At 36.6% G+C, this 27,035-nt stretch overlaps 1 protein-coding gene across 8 annotated transcripts in view; it reads left to right on the forward strand.

Annotated features, from left to right (window-relative positions):
• LOC128218214 (pleckstrin homology domain-containing family G member 7-like) overlaps positions 1 to 27,035 on the forward strand; it is a 187,691-nt gene that overhangs the window by 78,414 nt on the left and 82,242 nt on the right. For 6 of the 8 annotated variants that reach the window (XM_052925815.1, XM_052925816.1, XM_052925818.1 and 3 more), the window contains exons 3-4: positions 23,203 to 23,474; positions 26,720 to 26,781. In XM_052925815.1, the coding sequence (XP_052781775.1) occupies positions 23,203 to 23,474; positions 26,720 to 26,781 (334 nt within the window). Of the gene's footprint in view, positions 1 to 1,493; positions 1,582 to 10,838; positions 10,938 to 23,202; positions 23,475 to 26,719; positions 26,782 to 27,035 lie in introns of those variants that run through there. The other 2 variants (XM_052925822.1, XM_052925823.1) reach the window with 2 other exon arrangements.

Consider the following 27,035-nt stretch of genomic DNA (forward strand, 5'->3'; position numbering starts at 1 on the left):
TTTTTATAAACAGTCGGTAAAACGAAAATAAAATGGCTGCCGAATATTATATTTTCGTTCAGCATTCTCGTATTATTAGGGTATTCGACAGGCAATGAAAATGGTCCATTCCTCAATCCCGTATTTGGCGAGTTCAGTAGGTATCACAACGGCAGAAATTTGTGTTAGCCCACTTTGGTTCGTATTGGGCGAGTTTGTGGATGTATTGCCGTCAGTATTTAGAACTATAATTGTTCCTGTATCGGGTAAAATACGTTAAAGTTAATATTACCTCATGTTTCTAATAATGTTTATACAACTATTCCTTTTTCGTAATAGACACACATAAGTTGAGTTATAATTAAGGAATAAGAAGTAAGAAAGGGGATTGAATGTGACCCCTTAAAAGCTGTTCATTACCCAACTACTTAGTGGCGAATGGTGTCGATAATTTCAAGTATTCTCACTTAATCCACAACAAAACAACAATAACAACAACAACAACAACAACAACAACAACAACAACAACAGACATTCTAATGTTGACAAATTTTTTTTTATTTCACATGCAACCCTCTCAGAGTAACAGTGTACCTCGGTCAAATGGACATGACCCCCTGACTGCAGATCCGAATTACCCGGGTACGAATCCTGCTGCCGCCAGATTGTTTTGCTATTGTATTTCATTCAAATTAACTTTATTATCATATCATGTATTAAACTACCTTCTCTCTTCACTTGCCTTGATGTGTTTTCCGAAAGTTTCTTAATTTTTTTACATTACGATACTCTAAAGGCAAGTTTATGTGCCCGTTATATACCAGACACACAGTTGTTCTTTAATTCTCATTTGACCCCGAAGCTTCTAAGGAAACTTAGCAAGTATAGAGAAAACGCTTGCTTCTATAATATAACACAACGGCGGTCCGGGGTTTGACATTTATGATTAAATAACGGATTTAATATGGTTTCGTATTGCCTTAATTTGGATATCATTGATTGACAGAAACCAGAAAAACACAACAGGTTGTAGATATCTGGATTGAGTGAGAGCAGAAAAACAAAACAGGGCTTATAGACACGAATTCTAAAGCCGTTAAAAGGATACATAACTGTCAGTGACTTAAATGCTTAGGGCTTCGTGCGAAATTGCCACGCAATTACAACGTTAAGATAACGCATTTACAGAAGTGTAACAATTGGGAGTTTAAGGAAGTCCTGAAATTTGAATAATGTGAATTTTGAATGTTTCATCAGGGAAAATTCTTTTCTCAGAAATGTCAAGACAGTTGAATAGGAAGAAACCTTTATGCTCTGTAGGCGGATAAAACAATAAGACACAACTTTTGCATGAGTTGTAATAACTAAGAAATATTTGCCATATTAGCCGATACCTGATAAGCATCTGGTGTTATATTTATGGCGAAACATATTGTTAGTGAGAAGGCAGTGAAAAGGCAGATTGTTATATTCATTGGACTTATTTATGTCGATTGCGTATGATATAAGAATAAATTTGTATTGGATTTTTCTTAAATAATAATTTTTAAGCGGCAACATGCTTCATCTCTTGCACAGTCATCTTCGCAACACCCACTTTCGGTAAGTGTTATTAGCAAAGCAATATTTAAAAACATTATTTTAGTTTGTGAACATTGTCAAATTCTATCTTACATCTAACAATATATATATATATATATATATATATATATATATATATATATATATATATATATATATATATATATATATATAAAATAAATGTGAAAAAAATCAACGTCATTTTTTTATTAATCCTTGATCAATTGTTGATGTATCATTTCGCCATTCGCAGGGTACAACTTTTTGACCTAAGTTTATCAAATGTTCTGAGTAGTCAGGAACTGCTTTATACACCCCTAATTATCTATTCCGCTGACCGTTTCGACGCGGTAACCCCAACATTTATTTATAAGATCGTCTGATGCATGTGCAGCCTATCTGTGTTGTTCTGTAACGTTTGTTTTCTCATCTACTTAACCTTTGGCATCTATGCAAGCTCTGCATTTAAATATTTGGCTGCTAGGCTTGTCCCTGTGTATTTTTTCGTATTATTTATATCGTACAAGACTGCGTACTCCCAGCGCTCTGTTGTAACTTTGTTATGCATTGCTAAGGTGTACTCTCACAAGAAATGGATTTAGCAATGTTCCCTTCTTTGTTTTACTATTTTTGATGCTAAAGAGCACGGTTATGACTCAACGTTAGCTAGAATTATTGCATATTCGTTAGCAACTGATTTGAAGGACTATTTCTAAACAAGGGTTAGCCCTGTCATTTGTCATTTTAATCAAAACCGAAAATTGTTAGTACAACAATGGCATCATATTTAGCATTCAAGTTGTGATTGCAATGGAAAATATTACTTCAAAACATTTTGTTAGATGCTCATTGGCCCATTTCAAAATCCAATGAGGTATACTCAACACTACAATACAAATATGTATTATTAAAAAACACCATTCAACTAACAAAGTGTTTACCGACAGATATAAAATTTAAGAAGTGTGCCACACATTGAAAACTATTGAAAATATGTACATTTATGCATGTAATGTTATTACATTAAAGTTCCATGAAATTAGACATATATTTTTTGTTGACGTCTTTATTGGCGATCTGTGTTGGTCCGACCGTCAGCGTACCCGATACAGATGCATTTTCATGTTTTCGCTTACCGTCTTCACAGAACCATCTTCGCGTTGAAGCTTCTGCCTGACCGGACGTTTCAGTAATTTCATGGTGAAACTGTACACCTATTCCCAGAAGTTTAACGTTTAATGTAGTATAAATTTTAAAATAAAAAGAGACACAATATAGCTCCATGTACGTACAAAAGAAGAGGCTTCATTTGAACGCATTATAATACACATGTTACTATAAATAGTAACATTTTACTGTAGAAATTCGTTCCCGCAATAATGATTATCGTCTCCGCCCGTGAGATTATCACGGCACGTCAGGGCTATTATGGCATAATTGCCTGACAAAGACAAAAACGTGCACACTGATGTCATTTTCACGAAAATAAAAATGGCCGCCGTATACTTGGTAGGAAAAGATTTAAACATTAAAAGCTTTAAATGGATTAAAATGGAACTATCGATGCAATAATAGTGAAATTAGTTTTACCAATAATGACACCTTCCGTGTTTCAGTGACGAGTACTACCCGAAACCGTACCGTATTTACATTCGACAAAGTTCATAAAGCAGTGAGACAAGGAAATGTTTTGTCGAAACGTTTTGTTTAACTTTATTCGCTGAGAAATGTTAATTATTACAGCGAAATGGCTAGGGTCATTCAATCCGAGATTCTTATGAAACTGCTCCTAGGCTTGATCGACCCAAGCTGTGCTCACCTATTGAAATGAACATCAAAATCAGCCAATGTAAAATTTGAAGAATTGAAAAAATTGCAGAATTATTCTGAAAACACTTACGAAAAGGTTTGCTATCTTGATTCGCAGTCACTCGTTATTTTACGCAGCTAATGCCATTCAAAAACCATTTTGTTATATCTCATTTTTAAGAGTTCCAGAATACATGCTAATTATACTACATATCCTTCATTATTCCACAAAACCATGTTTTTAAATCCATTTGAAATCATTGACAGATGACAAAACATATGTATTATACAGCCCTCGGGGCAATTATTCTTTCCACTGGGGCAATTATCACCCAAAAGCAATGGTCAACCATATATTATTCTATAAATAATGTTTATTTCATTTGACTTTTATGATCAAAACAAAACAAAACATATGATTTGTCCACAGAGATCGTTTTAAATGTTGTATTTTATTTAAAGCTACGTGATAACAAAAGCGTCCAAATATCGTTTATATTTTTCTGTATTTTTTCGCTACTCGTGAAGTAAAAAACAATATTACACTCAAATCAAGAAATATTTCTTGTCGGTAAAAAAAAAAAACGAAAAAAGCACGCGAAGACGACAGTATTGTTTGTTGTGTAACATGCGGCATTAACTGAGTAAATAATGCAGTGGAAACAGCACAAACCAGGCCATCATTCAAATGTAATCTTGTTTCTTGGGCACAATAATCAAAGAACAAAGCAGGAACACATTAGTAAATGTGATATATTGTATGTCTGCATCCATTCCGTATAAGGGAATGTGTGGCTATTCACTGTTATTTCTACTTTATTGTGCTGGCACTTGATGTGTCCTAATGGAACCATCTGGATGGGACACATGATTCAATAATCTTTAATTCTGACCGTAGGAGGATTCTTATATTCTCCAACCAAAGACAAGAATTTCATTCATTTCATGTCATACTTTTGTCTTTTGTACGATATATCTTTTTTGTTTCATGAATTTATCAACTAAACGCACATTTCCAACGTATGCACACTTAATTCGTATCCATAAAAAAGGAATGTAACTGGTTTATTGTTTGTAATATTTGTAGTCTTAACAGCCCAACAGTCTTGTCACGCATGACATTTTCATTTATAATTGAACCTGAGTTTATAATATTTATTGGATATAGTTTGGTCATTTTCTTGTAAGAAAATGATCTATGAATTACTAACTTGTTCCATGTATCTTGGGTACTTTTTCCTCAATTCTTTACGTTTACACGGAAACGCGATATATATTATATGAGGATACGTATCACATATGTTGACTCTGGATGAAATATTCTACATGGTATATCGATCGTACAATGCAGTGAATACCCCCAGTGCTTTCAGCGCTTTGATTTATTTCGATAACAATTTAGGTCGGTCTAGAATGTGTTTTCTTGATTCAAATGATTTTATACCATTCACTTTCTGCGAAATTCTTCATGTTTTTTTTCTTCTTGCAAACTGGTAACTCTGAATAGGTCGTGTCCCTGGAAACGTAGTTGGAGAAAAAGAAATTCATTGGGCAGTAGTTTAAGATAGAAATATACAAACAAACCAGTTGGATACTTTACGACATCTATAGGTCGTAAACAGATATTTAAAAACAATATAAAAATATTGATTTAAGAAGTCATACTTTCAGTTTTACACATAAAAACATGAAAAAAATCAGAAATGATTGATTTTAAATATCACACAAACCTATATAATCACAGAAATGAAGCAAGTGACTGTTACAATGGAAACACATGATCAATAAGGTATCCTATATACACATGTGTAGTTTTAATGTGCCATTGGCTGTAGTGTTAAATGTTGATGTCTGGTTAGCCTCATTTAATTCGGTGTCACTTGAAGGTATTTCATACTGATAACATATATTTAAAATAAAGCCCCAAAAGGTTGTTTATCAAATAATTGCCATTTGAAATTGAATTGCTTCACTCACTCCGGCCATTCTTAATCATTAAAGCTGCACTCTCACATATTGAACGTTTTGACAACTTTTTCATTTTTTGTCTTGGAACGAGCCAACATTTGCGAAAATCCATGGAAACCATGCAGTTATATAAGATTGCTGACAAAAAATTAGATTGCAGATTTTTATATTTAAGTTCAAAAATTGATGTTTTATGCATTTTTCTTAAACCGTTAGTACGGTTTAAGCTTTAAAACATTAATTTTCGAACGGAAATATGAAAGTCTGCGATCTGATCTTTTGTCAGCAATCTTTTATCATTGGTTTGCAGATATTTACGCAAAAAATTGCACTTTCCAAGACAAAAAAATAAAAAAGTTGTATAAATGGTAAATCTGTGAGAGTGCAGCTTTAAGCTTTCAATTTATTTTATCTACCTATTACATATTCTTAAAATCACACTCTGTATTGTTGATTTCAACAGATTGTTGCATCAATAGGATACATCTTTATGCTTATGTTCTTAGCTTGTATATTATATGTCATAATTGTCCGGTGAATGTTTATTATATATAAGTTTTAATAGGTATAGTCCTTAGTCTAGCTGTTATATATATATATACATTCCAACCTGGTTGAACGCTCTCCTGCTTTAAAGGGTCACCTGCCTTATCGGGTCACTCCGAATTCCCCCCGTACGGTTTTACTACACTGTATATAGAGTATGTGTTTATGTATATGTTGTTTTTAGGTACTATGTTTTGATAATAGTCAGTTCAGAGGCACTACGACTGTTTATTGTATATTTACTCGCCGACTTGGATCAAATACATAGTATATGTTATCGTATTTAGTGTACCGGCTCCTGCCTCCGCCTCTTACATCGCCGGACAGATTTAGAGGAGCTGTGACAACCAGAAATCCATTAAGCAGATTACACAACCGCCAAATTTCCATTAGGGAACAAAAACAAATTTCCATTTAGTCATTAATTGGTCCCATTAAGTGAGCAATTTGGAAACTCACGCATGCAGATTTGCTACTTATTATAAAGGCGTTCGCACTGAACACTAAAAAAGTAAGCATATGTTTATGCGCCCGGACTGCGGCCCAGGGCCTTAGCGTTAAGAAGATCAAAGATAAGCATTAAATATAATATAGTTCAACATGATTTTGTATTTAACGCCCAAATTGTCTTATGTTGTGACATCTAATGCTACTATCTCCAGCTGACATGCTATTATATTTAAGTATGTCTAACTAGAATGAGTTCATGTCTAACCGACATGTTCGTATGTCTAATTGGCATGTTAATTTGTCAAACTGACATGTTTTTATGCTTAACTAGCATGTAATTATGTCTAACGGACGTGTGATTATGTCTTACTCACATGGTTTTATGTCAGACTGACATGCTATTATGCCCAATTGACATATTATTATGTCCAATTGATTTCTCGTCTAATGAATATATGTCTTAATGCCATGGTATGTGATTTTGTCAAATGAGCGTGATATTATGTGCAAGCACATGCTTTCTTGTCAACAAGATACGTTCAAGGTCAAGGTCAAGGTGTCATGGTAACTTGTCCATATATCAACATGTTCATCTTAATCACATATTATTCAGATGAGATAGCACGCTCTGTTTACGTGTTATAAAAGGAGACTTTTACATTTAAACCTAAATATAGTCTCTATTGACATAAAAAACTCTTCTTGTCTTGTTGATCATAAAGATACGCATTTAAGAAAGAATATCTTAATCAAAATAACTCGGAATCCTATTAGTACCATTGCGATCCTACACTCCGTCTTATTAATTGCCCATGAAAAACATCTGCGACGTTTGTTTGTTACATCATTTGCATTCATTTGTAGTCCTTTGTATAGGAGTGTTATTGTGTGGATTTGTTTCATTTGAAATTCGATATAAAACGTTGAGAAATTTGACATTTACATCGGTGAATCTTTTTGAATAGAGATGTCTGAATAAAAACAGCGCGATATTTATTGATGCTTCAGCACACATTTTCATTGACTACCAAGAGGTTTTGCTATATTAAATACTGTACAAATTGAAAAAAAGATGCGACATGTTTGCAAACAAATATAGCGGTGTTTTTTTCTGGGACTTTTTCAAAAGCCGAGAGGCGGGTGGCCCTAATAGGATTTTAGAATTCTATAAAGGTACAGCCAACCATTTTCTTATAATGTACATAAATTAATTATATCAGTTTTTGTTCAAACCATCTCTGACTGATACTAAAATGATCACAAATAGCACAGGTGAAGAGTAACTTGCAATTTTTTCAACATATACGTAACGTCTTTTGAACATTATAAGACGGAAGTGGACAATCGCATGTCAATTAGGTATAATAACATGTCGGTCTGACATAATAACATTTCGGTCTGACATAATAACATGTCGGTCTGACATTATAACATGTGAGTTAGACATAGCCCCATGTGAGTTAGACATCATAACATGTCAGTCAAAATTTGTCACAACATAAAGCAGTTGTGGCGTTCCATAATCTTGATTTAATTTATTTCATGATATTTTTATATCCTGAGGTATGGATTGATTCATATATATACATATCTCTATGATTCATACCAACTCTACGCACGGATTGTGTGTTTGGCGTTCACGCATTACATTATCGGAATTTCATCATGTTTGTTCTAGACGTTTGATATCTTCTTAATATCCTTTTATGGAAACATCAGATTTTTTATTCTAGAAGCAAGATATTTCTGGCTCCATTCAACACGTAACCAATATGTCATATGTTAAGTATTTGGTTGAAAGTGTGGATTCTATTAGTGAAAGTGTTGGGTCTTTTTCAGTTTAAGCTGGTATGGAATAGACAGCTTCCTCTCAATATGACCAGAGATAACGCGAATCGTAATGGTCTAATGCAGAAAACTAATACATAAATTTTATAATATTTCATTGTTGGTTTTGTTTTCATCAAAGCATACAAATTATAGATACACTTAAGAACAAATCACACATACTGTACACATGGGCTGGGCTACAAATAATAATAGTATAAATTTCAGTCCTTCCGCGGAGTCACAGTAATATCACTGGCGTATGTATTTAAAATTTAATATAAATCAAATACATCTCTTACTTTTATGAGTATGGAAAAAAGAGAATACAATGAGCTCAATATAATACAGAAGGACCTACCCCGGAATACTAGGCATATAAACTGGGATTATGATGTCCAATATTGGTCCCAGATATCAAGCAAAACACGTTCCTGCAGTAAATATAAAGTTGCAACGAACTTCATATGCTGAGCTCTTATATCATTATGAAAAAAAAAGTTATTCGTTTTCGTATTATACACGACATAATTACATCTTGACAGAAATACGTTGAAGGGGGTCTGCGTTTCCCAAAGCAATACTTTCCCTTCTTCTTCTGATTGGGGAGTCATTGAAGCTGTTTTGTTTTCCATAGTACGGTATAAGCATTTAACGTATAACTTTGTACTCTAATGGTTTTAGAACTTTGAACATAAACAAGTCACGGGGGTCAGCTGTTAGGTAACAGTCCGCGCATAAAGGATATTAGTATGCAGATATTTGTGACAGATCCGGCTCTGTTGATGACATATCTCCATACTTAGGAACTACAGCATTGATTGTTGAAGTATGTTGACGTCAATACCAAATACTCGTTTTGCAATATACTGCACACAATTATTGTTTCGTTATAAAGGTTATAAAGGTATCGTTATTAATACTTTTTTAGCGTTCGTAAATGTGTATATTATAAAGCTTCAATTAGGATTTTGTGTTGGGGATACAGGGAAAACAGGTAAAATGGGGTATTTGTATCGTTTCCAAATAGTTCCTTTATAATGTATGAGCCCGTACCTACTACATACAAAAAGTTCCTAAATTAATTGTTTTTTTACATATTTCTTTATTAACTTTCAAAATAAGTTTTCGTGGAAATTTGTTAGCAAGAAAAGTAATCTATCTCATATGTATTTTATCAAATTGATAATGTAACTCCTTTAAAACATGACTTATCCATTTTTGTTTCGTACATTTTTTGTCTTTTACAAATGTTCGTTTTTGTGTTTTGCCTTTTTGCATTTCCGGTATATTATTTCAAAATTTCTATCTCTAAGTGAAAGCACATCATTGGTTAATTAATTATATACTTACTTTACCAAAAACGTTTCGTATTATAGGCTTGTATATTTCGTACCTGGCGGATGTTTCGTTTTTAGGTTGAAGGCCATAGGCCTACATACTTTCAATGTCAAGTATCGTCAGATCTACTTTTTGACATGAATAGTTTAAAATAATAATGCACCGGGTAACAAAATAGGACGCACGTATTAAAATAGTGCGAATTAAAAAAGCAAACACTTTATTGAAATACGTTTATAAGATTGCAACGTTGATGGCAATTTGAAAGCAAGTCGAAGAATCAAAAAGAAAATCTTGGTAAATAACCGAGGGGAATAGATAATTGTAGTTAATTGCGCAGAAAATGGAAAGGTGTTGACTAAAAAAGCAAGAACTCATACTCGGACTGCAATACAACTAATCTATTTTTATGGTTTCGACGTCATTCTGCTAAACATAGAGCGCATTGAGAAAAACAATTGGGTAAACACGACATGAATAGAAGTAGTTCTTTGGAGTTTGCGGTCTTAAGACTACCTGCGCGCATGCGCAGATAGTCTAAAAACCACTTGTCCTGCTCAAACTCACGTACGTCAAGGCAGAAACTCGAGAACGAGACGCTTTGGTGAAAAAAAAAATCGCAAACCGAACAAGCCTTAACTGGTTGATAAACGGTACGAGAAACGGTTCTTGTAAAATAGACAATAAAACATATTAAGAGCAGCACAGATAATAGGTAATAAACTCTTCAATCTAAAGGGATTTTTTTTTATTTTACATTCTTTGAAGATCCAATTTAATTATTATTTCCATAAACCATGTAATACGAACGCTCTTTTTTAGCTACGTTTTTGGTTGAAATTATATTCTTAATTGGACTCAAGAAAAATAATGATGGAGTTTATCAATTTTTACTGAACAATTTTACGCAACCAGAATCATTATATTTAAGTATACGATTTCCAAGAAAGTGACACTGTGGCGTGTCTTGCCTTTACAAAATGAAAGTTGTTGCATCCTACGCAAAGCTAACAATAGACTTGCAGGCACGTGCAGGAAAACAACATTATAATTGGGATATATTTCTAAAACTAAGAAAATTGGACACTTATTGTATATGTTGAAGTCTATATGAAATCCCATACAGAAGATAATAACAAAATTTGAAGGTAAACATTGACATGTGTTTGCGAGGAGGGCGAGCATATTTAACACTGAGTCCTTATTGCCAACTATTTATTAGTATACCAAAACATTGGCACCTGCCTTAGTGTTAATTTCATGAAAACAAATAAACTAATTCAGAGTGCATGTTTTGCCTTCGTTATGACTAAATGTATGATGTATACCTGCAAGATGTTTCGGTGTTGTTTTTGTTGTTGGGTTTGGTGATAAAATGGCTGTATTTAACACAGTCCTGACCCAGTTGGAATGATTTCACCAATATTTGGATCAACGTAAGTGATTTAATGATTTTGTGTGTGTCTATTATTAGTTTGTTTGCGTTGTTTCAATATCTTTCGCGGTATCTTTTAACTTAAAGATGTGTAGCCAATTATAAAAAAAACTGGTTGATCATTATGGTTTGGTCAAAGTTGGCCAAAATGTCAATTGATTGGTCAATATTAACTGTCTAATTATAACTATAAACCAATCATATCCTTCATATAGGCAAACTTTACTAAAGATTACCTGTGCACAACTTACCAAAGTTTTATACAATTTGGTGTCGGTGCATTGAGTTTTCAAGTTCACTATCACTTACATGTACCGTAGTTGTAAAGTGTACTAGGTGTTTTCTTATTCGATACTGTTTGAGGTATCCAGTGTAATATTCGCTGGTCATTTCCTCGAGTGATAGATAATAGTGTTAAACGTCAGTGCCTGGTAGCCCTGTGTTAATTTGGTGTCGTCCAAAAAGGTATGCTACAGCAATTTGTAGTTTTATAACTTGTTTCAACTGAAACAGGGCATGATACAGTGACTCATTTTGCACTATTTAAAGGTCTACTAACTGTACTTGTAGTATCTGTCGGTAGTAAATTGACAATATCCTCCTCTACACAATAGACGGGTCTCATAGGATTTGAAAGTCAATGAAAGACAATGGAAGCACATATATCCGGCTGCTGTTAAAAGAACCGGATATGTCTGAAGTAATATTATATTGTTAAATTCGTTTGAGTGTACTAAAAGCAAAACATATTAATTTATATTAATGCATTTAATGTTCTCTGATGTTCATATAAAAGTAATCAGAAACAGCTTAATATATCAAATATAGCATCAATACGAAACATCTATTTAAAATACATCAAAATAGACACTCGGAAAAGAGTTAATTAAAAATGGTGTAAAAAAATTTATACGCCTTGCTAGTGCTTTTGTTGTTTCTGATTGTCATTCCAGTAAGTCTGGAGGTTGTCACTTATTGTCATTCCAGTAAGTCTGGTGGTTGTCACTGATTGTCATTCCAGTAAGTCTGGAGGTTGTCACTGATTGTCATTTCAGTCAGCCTGGTGGTCGTCACTGATTGTCATTCCAGTAAGTCTGGAGGTTGTCAATGATTGTCATTCCAGTAAGTCTGGAGGTTGTCACTGATTGTCATTCCAGTAAGTCTGGAGGTCGTCACTGATTGTCATTCCAGTCAGACTGGAGGTTGTCACTGATTGTCATTTCAGTCAGTCTGGAGGTTGTCACTGATTGTCATTCCAGTCAGTCTGGAGGTTGTCACTGATTGTCATTCCAGTCAGACTGGAGGTTGTCACTGATTGTCATTCCAGTCAGTCTGGAGGTCGTCACTGATTGTCATTTCAGTCAGACAGGAGGTTGTCACTGATTGTCATTCCAGTCAGTCTGGAGGTTGTCACTGATTGTCATTTCAGTCAGCCTGGTGGTTGTCACTGATTGTCATTCCAGTAAGTCTGGAGGTTGTCACTTATTGTCATTCCAGTAAGTCTGGAGGTTGTCACTGATTGTCATTCCAGTAAGTCTGGAGGTTGTCACTGATTGTCATTCCAGTAAGTCTGGAGGTTGTCACTGATTGTCATTCCAGTAAGTCTGGTGGTTGTCACTGATTGTCATTCCAGTGAGTCTGCAGGTCGTCACTGATTGTCATTCCAGTAAGTCTGGTGGTTGTCACTGATTGTCATTCCAGTGAGTCTGGAGGTCGTCACTGATTGTCATTCCAGTAAGCCTGGAGGTCGTCACTGATTGTCATTCCGGAGAGTCTGGAGGTCGTCACTGATGATGTCACTGATTGTCATTCCAGTAAGTCTGAAGGTCGTCACTGATTGCCATTCCAGTAAGTCTGGTGGTTGTCACTGATTGTCATTCCAGTAAGTCTGGAGGTAGTCACTGATTGCCATTCCAGTAAGTCTGGTGGTTGTCACTGATTGCCATTACAGTTAACCGTTTATATATAATAATCTGAAATCAAACTTTGTTCTTCATCACCAGGTGTTGGAAGTGAGAGTATTCAGGTACGTGAACTTTCTTCGTAGAAATCTCATCAAAGTGTTTTAATGTTGAATTCAGCTGTGAAAATCAAATAAAAAGTATGAAACTGTCTACCCAGAGTCATTACTTATTTTTAAATTGAAAAGTAAGTGAAACTTAAATGTTTCTTTAATAATAGAAAAGTGATAAATGCGCAACGTTTTACGGCAGCGGATCAGTTACGCAAGGGTATTTAGAAAGCTTACACTCATCGACTCCGAGCCGTTTCCGTGTAGCTGATCGATAGATTACGTTTATGGCAACTCGTATATGAAGTATGTATAACTTGCTAACAGTGATGAACGCGCAAGTTAAGCTTGCACGACAGTTATATATATATATATGTGACTGGAAAGCTTAGATTTGTATTTTTGCAGTCATTATAAGGTGGAAAACAGACATACATTAATGAGGCTTGTGTAAAGTGTGTGTGTGACAAGTATGTGATGGTGCAAACATAGTTTTTGCCTTGATAGAGTGCGAACAGAGTTATCGACCTTTAATGATTATTTTATTTAACATAACTATGGGATGCTAATAATCGTAAACAAAAAGTAATTCTGGTCTACGTATGAACTATCTTTCGCCAGACTACTGTTTGTTAAAAGATCGAAAATGCCTATCCTCTTGAGTGTAAAGCGTTTTGAACATGCAATTTTTAACTATAATTTCCTTTATCCTGTCTGACGGTAGGATCAAAATATCAGGATTTATCTACAATTCACTCTTCCAGTCTAGCATCGTCTTCATTGTGTTAATGTTCCTCGAACAGTGACTATCTGCGAGCGTTTTTTTCTTCATTTTCGAAGTTGCCCTTGTACTTTGATCATGGCTTTGGACGGGAATCTACAAATAAATGGCTGCTGTGATATTGTTTGGAACTTATAAGCATACTGATAGTCTCGTTCTGTATTTTTATTGCATTCACATGATCTTTGCAAGGTGTCTTGCCTATGTGTACGATTACTTGATGGTTATAAAGTATGTCATATGGAACATTCTTGCCCTACGGCTGTTATGAAAACGAAGATGCACTGAACAGTTTCTGTGAAATATGGGCGGTTTCCATAATATTTTAAGGACAAACATGCCATCTACAATTTCCTCGGTGAAAGTGTTTTCCAATGGGGCGACAAAAACTTTAAGAATGAGTTCGTTGACTTTGTAATATATGAAGTATTACCGACTTATTGCATGTCGGTAAAAGCTGCACTCTCACAGATAGACCGATTTGACAATTTTTTCATTTTTTTTTTGTCTCAGAACATGCTGATTTTTGCATAAGTGCTTTCAATTCAGTCATAAAAGATAACTCACAAAAGAACAGATCTCATATGTTTGGAAAACTGCCGAATTTTCATTTTCCTGAAAGCTTGAGTAACGCTTTTAGCCATAACATCATTTTTCGAACGTTAATATTAAAAAGTGCGAACTGAGCTTTTATCAGCAGTCTTTTATTACCCGTTTTCAGACATTTACTGAGTTTGGCTGATTCCAAAACGAAAAAAAAAAAAGTTGTCAATATGACATGTCTAGAAGAGTGCAGCTTTAAATTCATGGAAGTAAATCATCAAGTGTAAAGTCACGGCCCAATATGAGAAACAACTCAGTAGCGCACACAACTAACCAAGATAGAGCGCAGTAAATATTTGGCTCTGATTGGCCTTTTGTCACGATGAACTTTATTTTTCGATAAACAAATAAAACATACACATAAAGGCATATCGACTTAGTGCACATTTTAAAAAGCAATGACAACATCAACATAATTTGAAGTTTTCACATGAATTGAGCTTTGGTTATCATTTTGAGTATGCATTTTCGTGGCACATTCAAACATGGCGTACATTTTGGTGCTGTGATGGATTTCGTAACTTTCGTGAGTATATATAATTATTATACGACAAACTGTTGCCAGTTTCAATATCTCGCGTCTATCCTTTGTTATTGCACAATGCATGAAAACGCAGCACCAATGACTTATTTATGTACAAATGCTGTGAAAAATGCGAACTTTAGTGTATACTAATATGAAAACCAATGAATTTCAGTATTTAGTATTATTTTGCTTGTTTTTCCTGTTTATATTCCTTAGATTAACACCTACATTTCCAGCCATTTAAATCGCGTATTTGCCTCAAGTTAGTTCCAAGCTTAATCGTTAAACCTTGCCGTTTTACAACTATAGTGAGTTTGTCGGTTTGTCGGTCGGCGGGCTCATGAACGGGTTGCGTATTTGATTAGTATTTTTATTGTAATAGTTAGATAACATGAAGTAACATTGTAATAATTAAGAATGGGTAGAGTGAGCGTTTTCAACGCGAAAACTGACGCAGGGAGTGTTTATCTGATGAGTAGGTGTATGCGAACCTTTAAACACCCACGAAAGTTGATTCTTAATGATTAAGCCTTATACCTGATGATTGCCTAACTGCAACTTCATTGGCTGAAAGTTTAGCGTTTTGTTCTAATCAAAATATTCAGCACCATAACATACAGGCCAAGTACGACATTGGTAACGCAACACTAATTTCTGACAGAGTAATGTCTCCTTTTCGACGGTTTCTAAACGATACGTTTTGAAAAGGTCGACGCATACGTTTTGGAACAGACGATCAACACCATAAAATAAAGATGAGATAGTTTTGGTACATGTGTTTAACGCTATAAATTAAATTAAAGTTCGTTACAAGTTACAATCCACCAATATGTGTCGGGCATGAGGCCCCTATTCAAAGAATAAGTTTATATTCCTGTTTCCATGAAGCGCGTGTGTGTGTGTGGGGGGGGGGGGGGTGAATATCGACACCCCTGTGACAGCAAATCAGTTTGTTGAAATGGCGTGATTCGGACCTACGACGAAACGGCTGTTGTGACTGGAGACCTGTTAATCTGCTGTGTCAGTGAAACTTGAATAACATTCGATTCTCATTGCTCCACAAAATGTTGGATGCATTAAATATCAGAATATATATCAACGTCTTTACAACACTAATTGTCAGTATAGATGAGTTGAACGGGCCATTTCTGTTTTAAATTTTGTTTCATCCGAATTGTTTAGTAACGCTCGCTGATTGTTGTTTGAATTATGGCATTGTTTAACATTAAGTATGATTACGATGTAAGCTGGTTAAAGGAATTACCTTTATTGTATCCATATGTTCAGTGTTTAATTTTACCCTCGAAAAAAATCGTCCATTTTCCCCAAACTCTTATTTCTTTTTCCCACTTGAGTTTCTTTGTAACGCAAAGTTCACTTCGCATTTTTATTCAGGGTACTTCCGTTTTAGAAATCCCTTCGCGAGAACCGGTAAAATGTAAGAGAATGTTTGTCCTCGTGTCTAGACAAATCCCGTCCTGGAAGCCGCAATAAAGCTGATATTTGCTTACAGTATTTTTTATAAGGACTGTTTTGCAGGACGCACCGTTTTACGCAGGCGCCTTTGTACAAGCCTTCCTCTCTTTCCGGTATTTATTTTTCAGTTTTACGTAAGAGACGTAATGTTGAATATACGTTTAGTGTCAAAGTCAATGGGTTAAAATCTTCAGTTCCCAAAAGCGTCGATGGAAATAATTATATTCGTATTTAAAGTAGCATATAATGTTTTGAAATCGAAATACTGTGTGATCAATAATGACTGAATACGTTTTGGAGTGCATTTTTTTAATCAAATACACGGTGAAAACCAAGCTTAACATTATTTTTTGAGTATTTGTTTTAATAAAAAAATGTGCTTCTCATATTTCTCACGGAAAATTTTAGAGTGAGTAGAATCATTCTTTACAAGCTGGTCAATTACTGTTCTTACATGTTGTAGAAATTAACAGAATGTATTTACACATTTTAAATATATTAAAGCATCAGTACCGTGAAGCAGAAAATTAAGCCACTTATAAGAACTGTGTTCCCTTTTTCCAAATTTTGGGCTATATCAGGCTTTCTTTCTCATATTTTTATTTAAGAAGAACTGTGTTCGTATTGTTGAATGCATATTTAAAGTCAAATCAGCTTCAGGTTGAACGTCTGTATAAATAACCGAGCTGTTGTACAGTTTCCAGAACACGCATCGAAGCGAGAGAGAAAGAGCGTTTGTGTTTACGTTTGTTATCGAAATACATTTGGGACGCGTTGATTTTCAATTTCGTTTAATTCGAAACACTCTTCTGCTGTTTCGCGTCCTTCAACATGTAACATGGCAAACACAATTAATCTACGTTACGTAAACATGACCCCTAGTTAAAACAGTGTCGATAAGATTTGCAACGTAGGAACAAAGAACAGAAGACAAATGTATTATAAATACATCATCAAAAGTCAAACCCGAGTGGTTCACTTGAAACCTTGAACACTATTACCAGTTCAATGAAAGCCTGTGTCATATTAACTTGGTTTTATTATTGTCTTGCCCTTTTTATGTTCCTCCTCAGACCATGCAGAAATAAAAGAACATTATGACACCATCTTATGACGGCTATTTATTACACAATCACTTCATTGAATATTACTTATTACACTGTAGTAATTCATTGAAGTGCATTTTGGGGTGTGTAACATGTTGTTCCTAACAGCCTGGTGACCGTTATATACAGTGAGGCTAACCAGCGGCTAACGATGTCCATGATGTAGTTATGTATTGTCTGGACCGTCGGGATCACCGGATATAACTCCAGCATTCTCTGATCATATAATACCGCTTAATCCGGCGCTGAATGTCGTCGCCTGTGCTTCATGCTTCATTACTTACGTTGCACAAACATACCTATTAATCAAATAGTGCACTGGAAACTGCAGGGACAATGCAATCAGCTAATGGCGTCGTGCAATCTTGTTTTACGGCGTAAGGAAGACAATCTGCAGAAAAGAGGGATCTATCTTAAGCACAAAATGCATCCGGAGTAAGACAGCAACAGTCTCGGTTTGATTGAAGCTGTCCTGCGTGCAGTTAAGGCACCGTTGACAGTCGCCCACCGTTATCAAACCTTCATATTATGTTGTATTTCACATACACTGCGAGTGGGGATTCAATCTTGGATACCTTAGCTATCGTGAGCGGCCGTTAGCCTGAACTGAACGCGGGGTTTGGTCATCGGAAGAGGTGATAAACAGTCGACCCCCGTTGGCGCGAACTCGTTTAGCTCGAATTACTCGTTTGCTCTAACATGCTGTTAAGGCCTCATTTCTTTAAACTGAATATAAAGATTATCGTTGGCTCGAATTTTCTGAGGCTCGAGGTATTTTCGGAAGTCCCTGGGAGTTGGAGCGAACAGGGTTCGACTGTAAGTGCAACACTGCCAACAGATCCCAACACCTGTGTTTAAGCGTTAGTCTGTAGATATAAAGACGTATTCTTTCATTGTGGACAAAGTATGGGCGATTTCTACACCAATTTAAGAGACAACGTTTAGTAGAAGAGAGATCCACGAAAAGATTGGATAAAGAATATTACACAAAAAGTAAAGCATATTATTGAAGACTGCCGAATTCAGAATCTGAAAATTCTAACAACATAAACTAAGTGCGGGGCGTCTTTTATATCCTCCATCCAGCACTCAAAGAGTTTTGTGGATGCAAATCGAGACGCCGGCTTCTGAAAACTCGCTCTTAAAAACTATGATTGTTCATGTATCTTTCTGCACATCATTTCTCTGTTGTAACATGTTTATATATATGAACGCCTTTCATCCAGGATATTCCTGAACCATGTTTTTGCTGCTCTCTGACAGTGATACAACTTTTTACTTGAAACGTTTCGGTGCTGTTTTGTTTTAATTGCTCTAATGTTGATGTTTATTTGTATTCGGCATGCCGCTATTGTTAGCTGTTGGTGTAAGGTATTGCTACTCTAAGTAATAGTTGACATTTTAATGATTAAGAGAGGGCGAAGTGAACGAAGCGAACGAACCCTTCTTAATCATTAAACGCTTCTTCAGGTCATCTAACTGTCTTAGAATACAACTTCATTGGCTGACACATTGTCAACGCAAACTCAGACGCAGGGATAATGTTTCGGGTGACTGGCAGTAGGCAGACCCTTTATCACCGGCGAAAGATGAAGTTTTTAATGATTTAGCTTAGTACTTAATGATTGCCTTTCTGCAATTTCATTGGCTGAAAATGTAGGTTGTATTCTAGAAACTTTTACGTCTTCGTTTTGGGCATATTTATTTTTATCGTTCGGAGTGTTGGACGTCATCTTATAATACCAATGCTGCTAGTTTAATTTTCCGCTCGTGCAACAAAATAAACTACGAGATTTCGAAACGCTCTCAAAGCAAGCCTAGAGGTCGCAACGAACCGGAAAGTTATCCCGCAGGTCCCATTAAAAAATTCAACAAATGATCTGTTTGCCTAATTTGCCTATTTATGATAATTATTTCTAGTACATGCAAACATCGTACATCGATGCCTAAAGGGTACAATAATACTTTATGTGGACTTCATCAAGAATGATGCAATTTGAAATATGAAAAGGTATATGCGTACAAAGGCATGCTCATCCCGCATTTACTTTTTGTGTGTCTGAATGCTGAGTTCTTTATACAAAAGGTTCTACTATAATACTTGAGAAGTTAATTACAAAATTGCTTTCCTTGATAAGAAAAAAGGCTTTAAAATAATTATAAACATAGGTTTGATTTGTGCATATTTCAGAACCATAACTCCGTAACTGTGGCCAAAATTGTTAACTGTCTCATCAGAAATATAATATTTTAGCAAGTATTTTCTTTTCATTACAGCTTGAGCAATTATGAAATATAGTGAATGAAATTTGAAGCATCATGAAGGTCAAGTTCATATATGGAGGTCGATGTTGCGCAATACGGATGCGTTTTTTTTCCAAATGTTCGTATCTCAGTCAGTAAGTTTAACATGCAGTTAGAATTCTACAAATCTTGGCATATTTAATGTTAAATACTTATGGCCACGGCCAAATCGGGGAAATTTCTGTTACCGCTCAATCGGGACCATACGTCTCATATATGTGACCGCCCAATCGGGACATGTGTCACATTTCTTTGACCACCAAACCTGAGTTAAGTGTCATATTTCTGTGACCATCCAATCAGGGCATGTGTCACATATTTTGACCGCCTAATCGGGGGCATGTATCACAAATTTGTGACCACACAATCGGGGTCATGTGTCACATACTTTAACCGCCCAATCGGGGGGCATGTATCACATATCTGTGACCACACAATCGGGGTCATGTGTCACCTATTTGTTACCGCCAAATCAGGGACATGTGTCACATTTCTGTGACCGCCAAATCGGGGGCATGTTTAACATATTTATGACCACCCAATCGGGGGGCAAATGTCACATATTTGTGACCGCCAAATCGAGGGGTGGGGGCATGCGTCATATATCTGTCACCGCCCAATCTGGGGCATCTTCACATATCTGCCACCGCCCATCCGGGTTCATGTGTCATATATCTATGAATGTTCAAACGAGGTCATGTGTCCACTTTTTTATAATCATATTTTTTACATAAATTTAATAATCAAATCCCTTTGGTTGATCACAGCACAGGGTGAATTTATTTGAAATAAAAATGCTGCACATAATTAAAAATATTTCAGTCGGAAAATTGGACGCAATACTTTCAGTTGAAACTAAATTTGACCGGACACAAAACATATTAACCCTTATAAGGTTTAATGCGAACTCAAGGCACAGGTCCACCGCATACAGGTTATGGTGAAATAGATGCGTTACAATTCGCCGCATTTATGCGGAAAGAGCTTATGCGTTACAGTGCGCCGCGTGAATGCGAAATGAGCTTCATGCGTTACAGTGCGCCGCGTGAATGCGGAATGAGCTTCATGCGTTACAGTGCGCCGCCTGAATGCGGAAATAGCTTCATGCGTTACAGTGCACCGTGTGAATGCGGAAATAGCTTCATGGGTAACAGTGCGCCGCGTGAATGCGGAAATAGCTTCATGGGTAATATTGCGCCGCGTGAATGCGGAAATAGCTTCATGCGTTACAGTGCACCGTGTGAATGCGGAAATAGCTTCATGGGTAACAGTGCGCCGCGTGAATGCGGAAATAGCTTCATGGGTAATATTGCGCCGTGTGAATGCGGAAAGAGCTTATGCGTTACCTTGCGCCGCCTGAATGCGAAAAGAGCTTATGCGTTACAGTGCGCCGCGTGAATGCGGAAAGAGCTTATGCGTTACAGTGCGCCGCGTTCATGCGGAAAGAGCTTATGCGTTACAGTGCGCCGCGTGAATGCGGAAATAGCTTCATGGGTAACAGTGCCCCGCGAGAATGCGGAAATAGCTTCATGGGTAACAGTGCGCCGCCTGAATGCGGAAAGAGCTTATGCGTTATAGTGCGCTGCGTGAATGCCGAAAGAGCTTATGCGTTACAGTGCGCCGCGTGAATGCGGAAATAGCTTATGCGTTACAGTGCGCCGCGAGTGCGCCTCGTGAATGCGGAAATGGCTTCATGCGTTACAGTGCGCCGCGTGAATGCGAAAATAGCTTCATGCGTTAAACTGCGCCGCGTGAATGCGGAATGAGCTTCATGCGTTACAGTGCGCCGCGTGAATGCGGAATGAGCTCATGCTTTACAGTGCGCCGCGTGAATGCGGAAATAGCTTCATGCGTTAAAGTGCGCCGTGTGAATGCGGAATGAGCTTCATGCGTTACAGTGTGCCGGATGTATGTGGAATGAGCGTTATTGGTTACAGTGCGCTGCATGTACGCGGAATGAAATTTGTGCGTTACCAGGCCCCGCGTTAATGCGGAAAGGCTTCATGCATTACAGTGCGCCGCATGTATTCGGAATGAGCTTTATATGGCCTTGCACGACATGCCTTAATTGTGTAAGCTACCGATGAAGAAGTCCGATATTCCTACTTTATATACTTACACACGAACGCTTTGAACACGTTGTACTTGATCTTTTAATGCCAATGCTGCTGTTTTTAATTTCCGCTTGTGCAACATGATAAATTTCTAGATTACGAACCGCTCTCCTAGGAAGTCTAAAGGTCATATTTATCTCGCAGGTCCTTTTGAACAATGCCACAAATGCTTTTAAATGAGTCCGTTACTTCGCTGATATTTGCATTATGCAAGCAAACATGGAAGTCAAATATCTTGCTGCAATTAAACTTGTATGAGCAATCGCATTCAACGCTGAAATGAGAATTCTCATTGAATTATCTAGCCAGAACTTCAAGTCACCTTAATAGCGGTTTCAATAGATAGAAAATTACTCGGATTACTTGTTTTTCATTTTAGAAAATTAAAACGCTTTAAATGGAGATGGGTTTTTCTGTGAATTTACTTTGGTATGTATGCCGGATCTAGAATTACGTCAAGTGCATTTTAGCTTCAATTGGAATGTGTTCTACCGAAGCATAGAGTACATGGACTAACTTCTGGATACAATTAACAAAGCATACGCAAAACATTGAAAATTGTGTAGATTTAAGTCCTAAATATCAATGAGATTTAATGTGACTTTGTCCAGTCTGGGAGTAGGATTTATTGTTCCCAGGTCCAGTATATACAGTGCTCCGGCAAATGCCATAAAGGACCAGCAGCCAAGTGTGTAAATCTGGTTAATGATTTTGTTTGGTTAAGATAAGCCAAAATGTATCAATCGGTCAATATGTTTTCAATAATTAATGTTGACCTAAAATTTTGTATGTGCATATTTACCAAAAGATAACCTATTGATTGTACAATAAGCTGCACGATCGTTAGTTCGTTTATGACTGGAAAGATTGTGCGCACGATTGCGGCATAACATTAGATACCTCAGTCAGCATAGCTGCATTGTTAAAGTCACGATTAATAGCAGTTATGTAGGAATTGTAATGAAACATCGATTGTCACAGCTGCGTTTTATTTTCCAACTTTAATTCAGTATAATTTCTGGGTTGTTTCAAATAAAATGCGGAAAAATAACCATTTAGATTCTAGATATTGTTTTGCTGTTGAAAACATCCATTTAGACAATGTATGTATATATTCCATTCCATTATGCCTATTGCATATTAACAGGATTTTGTCGCTCCATTTAGTATGCGCTCAACATTGATTTATCCTCCAACCGATGCGTTCGACTAAGGGCTAAATATCGTTCGACGAGACAAACCTATAAGTACTGAGTACACTTTCCACTCATATGAATCAAGATTATGCTTTCATCCTACACCATCTCCAGTCCTGTTATTTAAAGTTATTGTACTATACTTTCAGTGTGTTCGAGAGTCATCGAGCTAGAAGCCTAGACTGTGAGACCGCTGATATCACAGCTAACCTCGCTCATCTACAGAGCGTCAGGGACGTCAAATTGCGTGGCCGCTCATTATCAGCCTCCGTCAATGACGTAGCAATAAACGGCCTTATCCCGACGACGTCTGTCAGCGACAGTTACCTTAACGTCCTTCCGTCACCTCGGGTATCTCCGGAAATGTTCCGTAACGTCCCGGATGTCGTTGTTAACACTGATCGGGGAAACGACGATGTTGGTGGGTTGAATTATTTTTTAAACGTTGGTTGTACCGTAGTTTATATTTTTCAGTGTTGATAGCTTGCATAGATTGCTCCATGGAAACATAATGATTCTCCAAGGAAACATGATACACTATGGAAGCATTATATCACCATTGAAACATTAAAATACTCTGTGGAAAAATAATAATATTTCAATGGAAAGGAAATGATATTCTATTGAAACATGAAACTTTATGAAAATATTATGATACTCCATGGAAAAATTATTATAATCCATGGAAACATGATTCTCTATTGAAACATTGTAACTGAATGGAAACAAAATAACGCTCCATGGAAACATTATAATACTCCATGTTAACATTTTGATATTCTATGCAAACATAACAACGCTCCGTGGAAGCATTGTGTTACTCCATGGAAACATAATAATACTCTACAGACACAAAAATACTCCATATAAACATTTTGATATTCTATGCAAACATAACAACGCTCCGTGGAAGCATTGTGTTACTCCATGGAAACATAATAATACTCTACGGAAACAAAAATACTCCATATAAACATTTTGATATTCTGTGGAAACATAATGCTGCTTCATGGGAACATTGTGATAAGAGTGTTCTGTCTGTAGCTTGATAAGGCGTCTTATGTGTAATACAGTGCGCGGAACGCCTCGGCAGCATTTACATGTTTCTGACTTTGCAACATTACAACTCGCTAACTCTTCGTCAAACATCTGCGATAAAACACATACCCAGGTCCAGTGTTGCATCAGCATAGTCATATGATCACCAGGGATGACGAACCACATACCTAGGTCCAGTGCTGCATCATCATAGTCATATGATCACCAGAGATGACGAACCACATACCCAGGTCCAGTGCTGCATCATCATAGTCATATGATCACCAGAGATGACGAACCACATACCCAGGTCCAGTGTTGCATCATCATAGTCATATGATCACCAGAGATGACGAACCACATACCCAGGTCCAGTGCTGCATCATCATAGTCATATGATCACCAGAGATGACGAACCACACACCCAGGTCCAGTGCTGCATCATCATAGTCATATGATCACCAGAGATGACGAACCACATACCCAGGTCCAGTGCTGCATCATCATTGTCATATGATCACCAGAGATGACGAACCACATACCCAGGTCCAGTGCTGCAACATCATAGTCATATGATCACCAGAGATGACGAACCACATACCCAGGTCCAGTGTTGCATCATCATAGTCATATGATCACCAGAGATGACGAACCACATACCCAGGTCCAGTGCTGCATCATCATAGTCATATGATCACCAGAGATGACGAACCACATACCCAGGTCCAGTGCTGCATCATCATAGTCATATGATCACCAGAGATGACGAACCACATACCCAGGTCCAGTGCTGCATTATCATTGTCATATGATCACCAGAGATGACGAACCACATACCCAGGTCCAGTGCTGCAACATCATAGTCATATGATCACCAGAGATGACGAACCACATACCCAGGTCCAGTGCTGCATCATCATTGTCATATGATCACCAGAGATGACGAACCACATACCCAGGTCCAGTGCTGCATCATCATAGTCATATGATCACCAGAGATGACGAACCACATACAAAGGTCCAGTGTTGCAACATCATAGTCATATGATCACTAGAGATGACGAACCACATACCCAGGTCTAGTGCTGCATCATCAAAGTCACATGATCACTAAAGGTGACCAATTATCCACCAATGTCTTGTGTTGTAACATCATAGTCACATGGTAACCAGAAAATACAATGCAAGCAGGACTTATACAGCAGATCGCACACAGTAATCATCACATAGTCACTTGTTCAATATCAACAAACATAAGAGACTGGGCTTAAACATTTGATGAAATTAGTTACAATTCAGGAATGAGCTTCTGCTTGGAAGTGATATAATTTAGTTTTCTCGCGTCCCGTATATCGGGTCACATACTAACCCCATAACGTAAATATCATGACGACAATCTGTTTACATGTTTAAATGTTTCTTTTATTCATCGAAATTGGGAAATAGACGCTATTTAAGTACGATATTAATTTGGTGACCCAATATGGAAAAATATGGGGTCACCGCAGTACCAGCCCTGGACCAATGGCGTTGCGTTATTTATGTTGGAGGCGTGATAAAATTCTATAATAATTATCTATGTTCGTTTAATAATATGCCCTTACAAAAGCTTGGAGGCGTATATGGTTGCTCTAGCCTGCCACGCTGTGCCTTACGTGTCACACTCCTCAAACAACATTCAGGGGATTTGTTCATTTTTTCACAGATTACCCGTCATCATTTTTAGATGATAGTTAAGGGCCGGTGGCGATGCAAAAGTAGGTGGGGAAAGTCAAAAACTAAAACGTTTAAAAAATGCATGTTTTATTTGGCTTTGATGTACTATCTTTTTGGGGAGTGAAACATTTATTATTGGCGACATGTTTGGCATTCACATTATTACGGAAAAGTCTGTCGACATTAGTACTTCGTTTTATGTCAAAATGCCCCAGACTACTTATTTAACAATGTCTTGAGAGATATTGATGAAGTCTTGTCAAACAAGAAAGTTATTTAGAAAAATAATGAAATTTCGCGGATGAAATTCATTTCCGGGTTACAAAAATCATATATCTTTTTTAAAATAGCTGCAATCAACACAAAACCACAAGACATTGATGATTGGACAGTTTCAATACATTTGACTGACAAACATATTCTTTTTGTCTTAAGACATTTTCGGGAGAGCGTAAATGCTTTTTTATTGGAAATCTGATCAAACATTCTTTCGTAAAAAATGCTCCTAATTACAGCTTTTGCATCATATATATGAGTCAGGCTTGTTAAATATTGAACCTCAAAACTAAATAGAAGTTGGTTTTTTATAACATTTAAAATTTTGGTCCCTCAATCGACTTTTGCATCGCTGTCGACCCTTAAAGAAGAAATATGTGTTCAGAATTATGGTTCTTTGTTATTTCTCATTCACAAAAACACTCCAGATAATTATAATACTTTCAAAACGGTATATGTGTAATGAAGGGTAAATCGGTGCTCTGTAGGAACAATTCTAGTTAATTTCTTGTTTTGTCACGGATGATGTAAATATTTAACACTATTCATTAATTTATACATGTATCAGTAATTGATATACACTTAATCGTGCATCTATAATGGTACAAGGTAATGACCGGACTATGTACATTTCAGAAAGCTCCGCTGATCGAGTGTCCCCAAGCTGGAATGGCAACTACCTGTCCGTGCCGCGAAAGGTAGGTGTATAAACCCTTGTACAATATGCTCTACAGTTGCTCTCAAAGGGAGACTCAGCCAGATGTCTGCTAATATAACTCCTAGAGTTGTCACCCTTGGAAATATCGAAATAATGTTTTTGTTTGTACAAACCATGTAAGTGGGTGTATATTATTGTACATTACTTAATAGGTGTGTACAAAAAGGTGTACCATCAATATTATTATTATACTTATGGATATCGGGTCTGGAAAATTGAAGGCTACATCTCATC

Source organism: Mya arenaria, chromosome 14 (assembly GCF_026914265.1).
Source record: "Mya arenaria isolate MELC-2E11 chromosome 14, ASM2691426v1".
NCBI lineage: Eukaryota > Metazoa > Mollusca > Bivalvia > Myida > Myidae > Mya > Mya arenaria.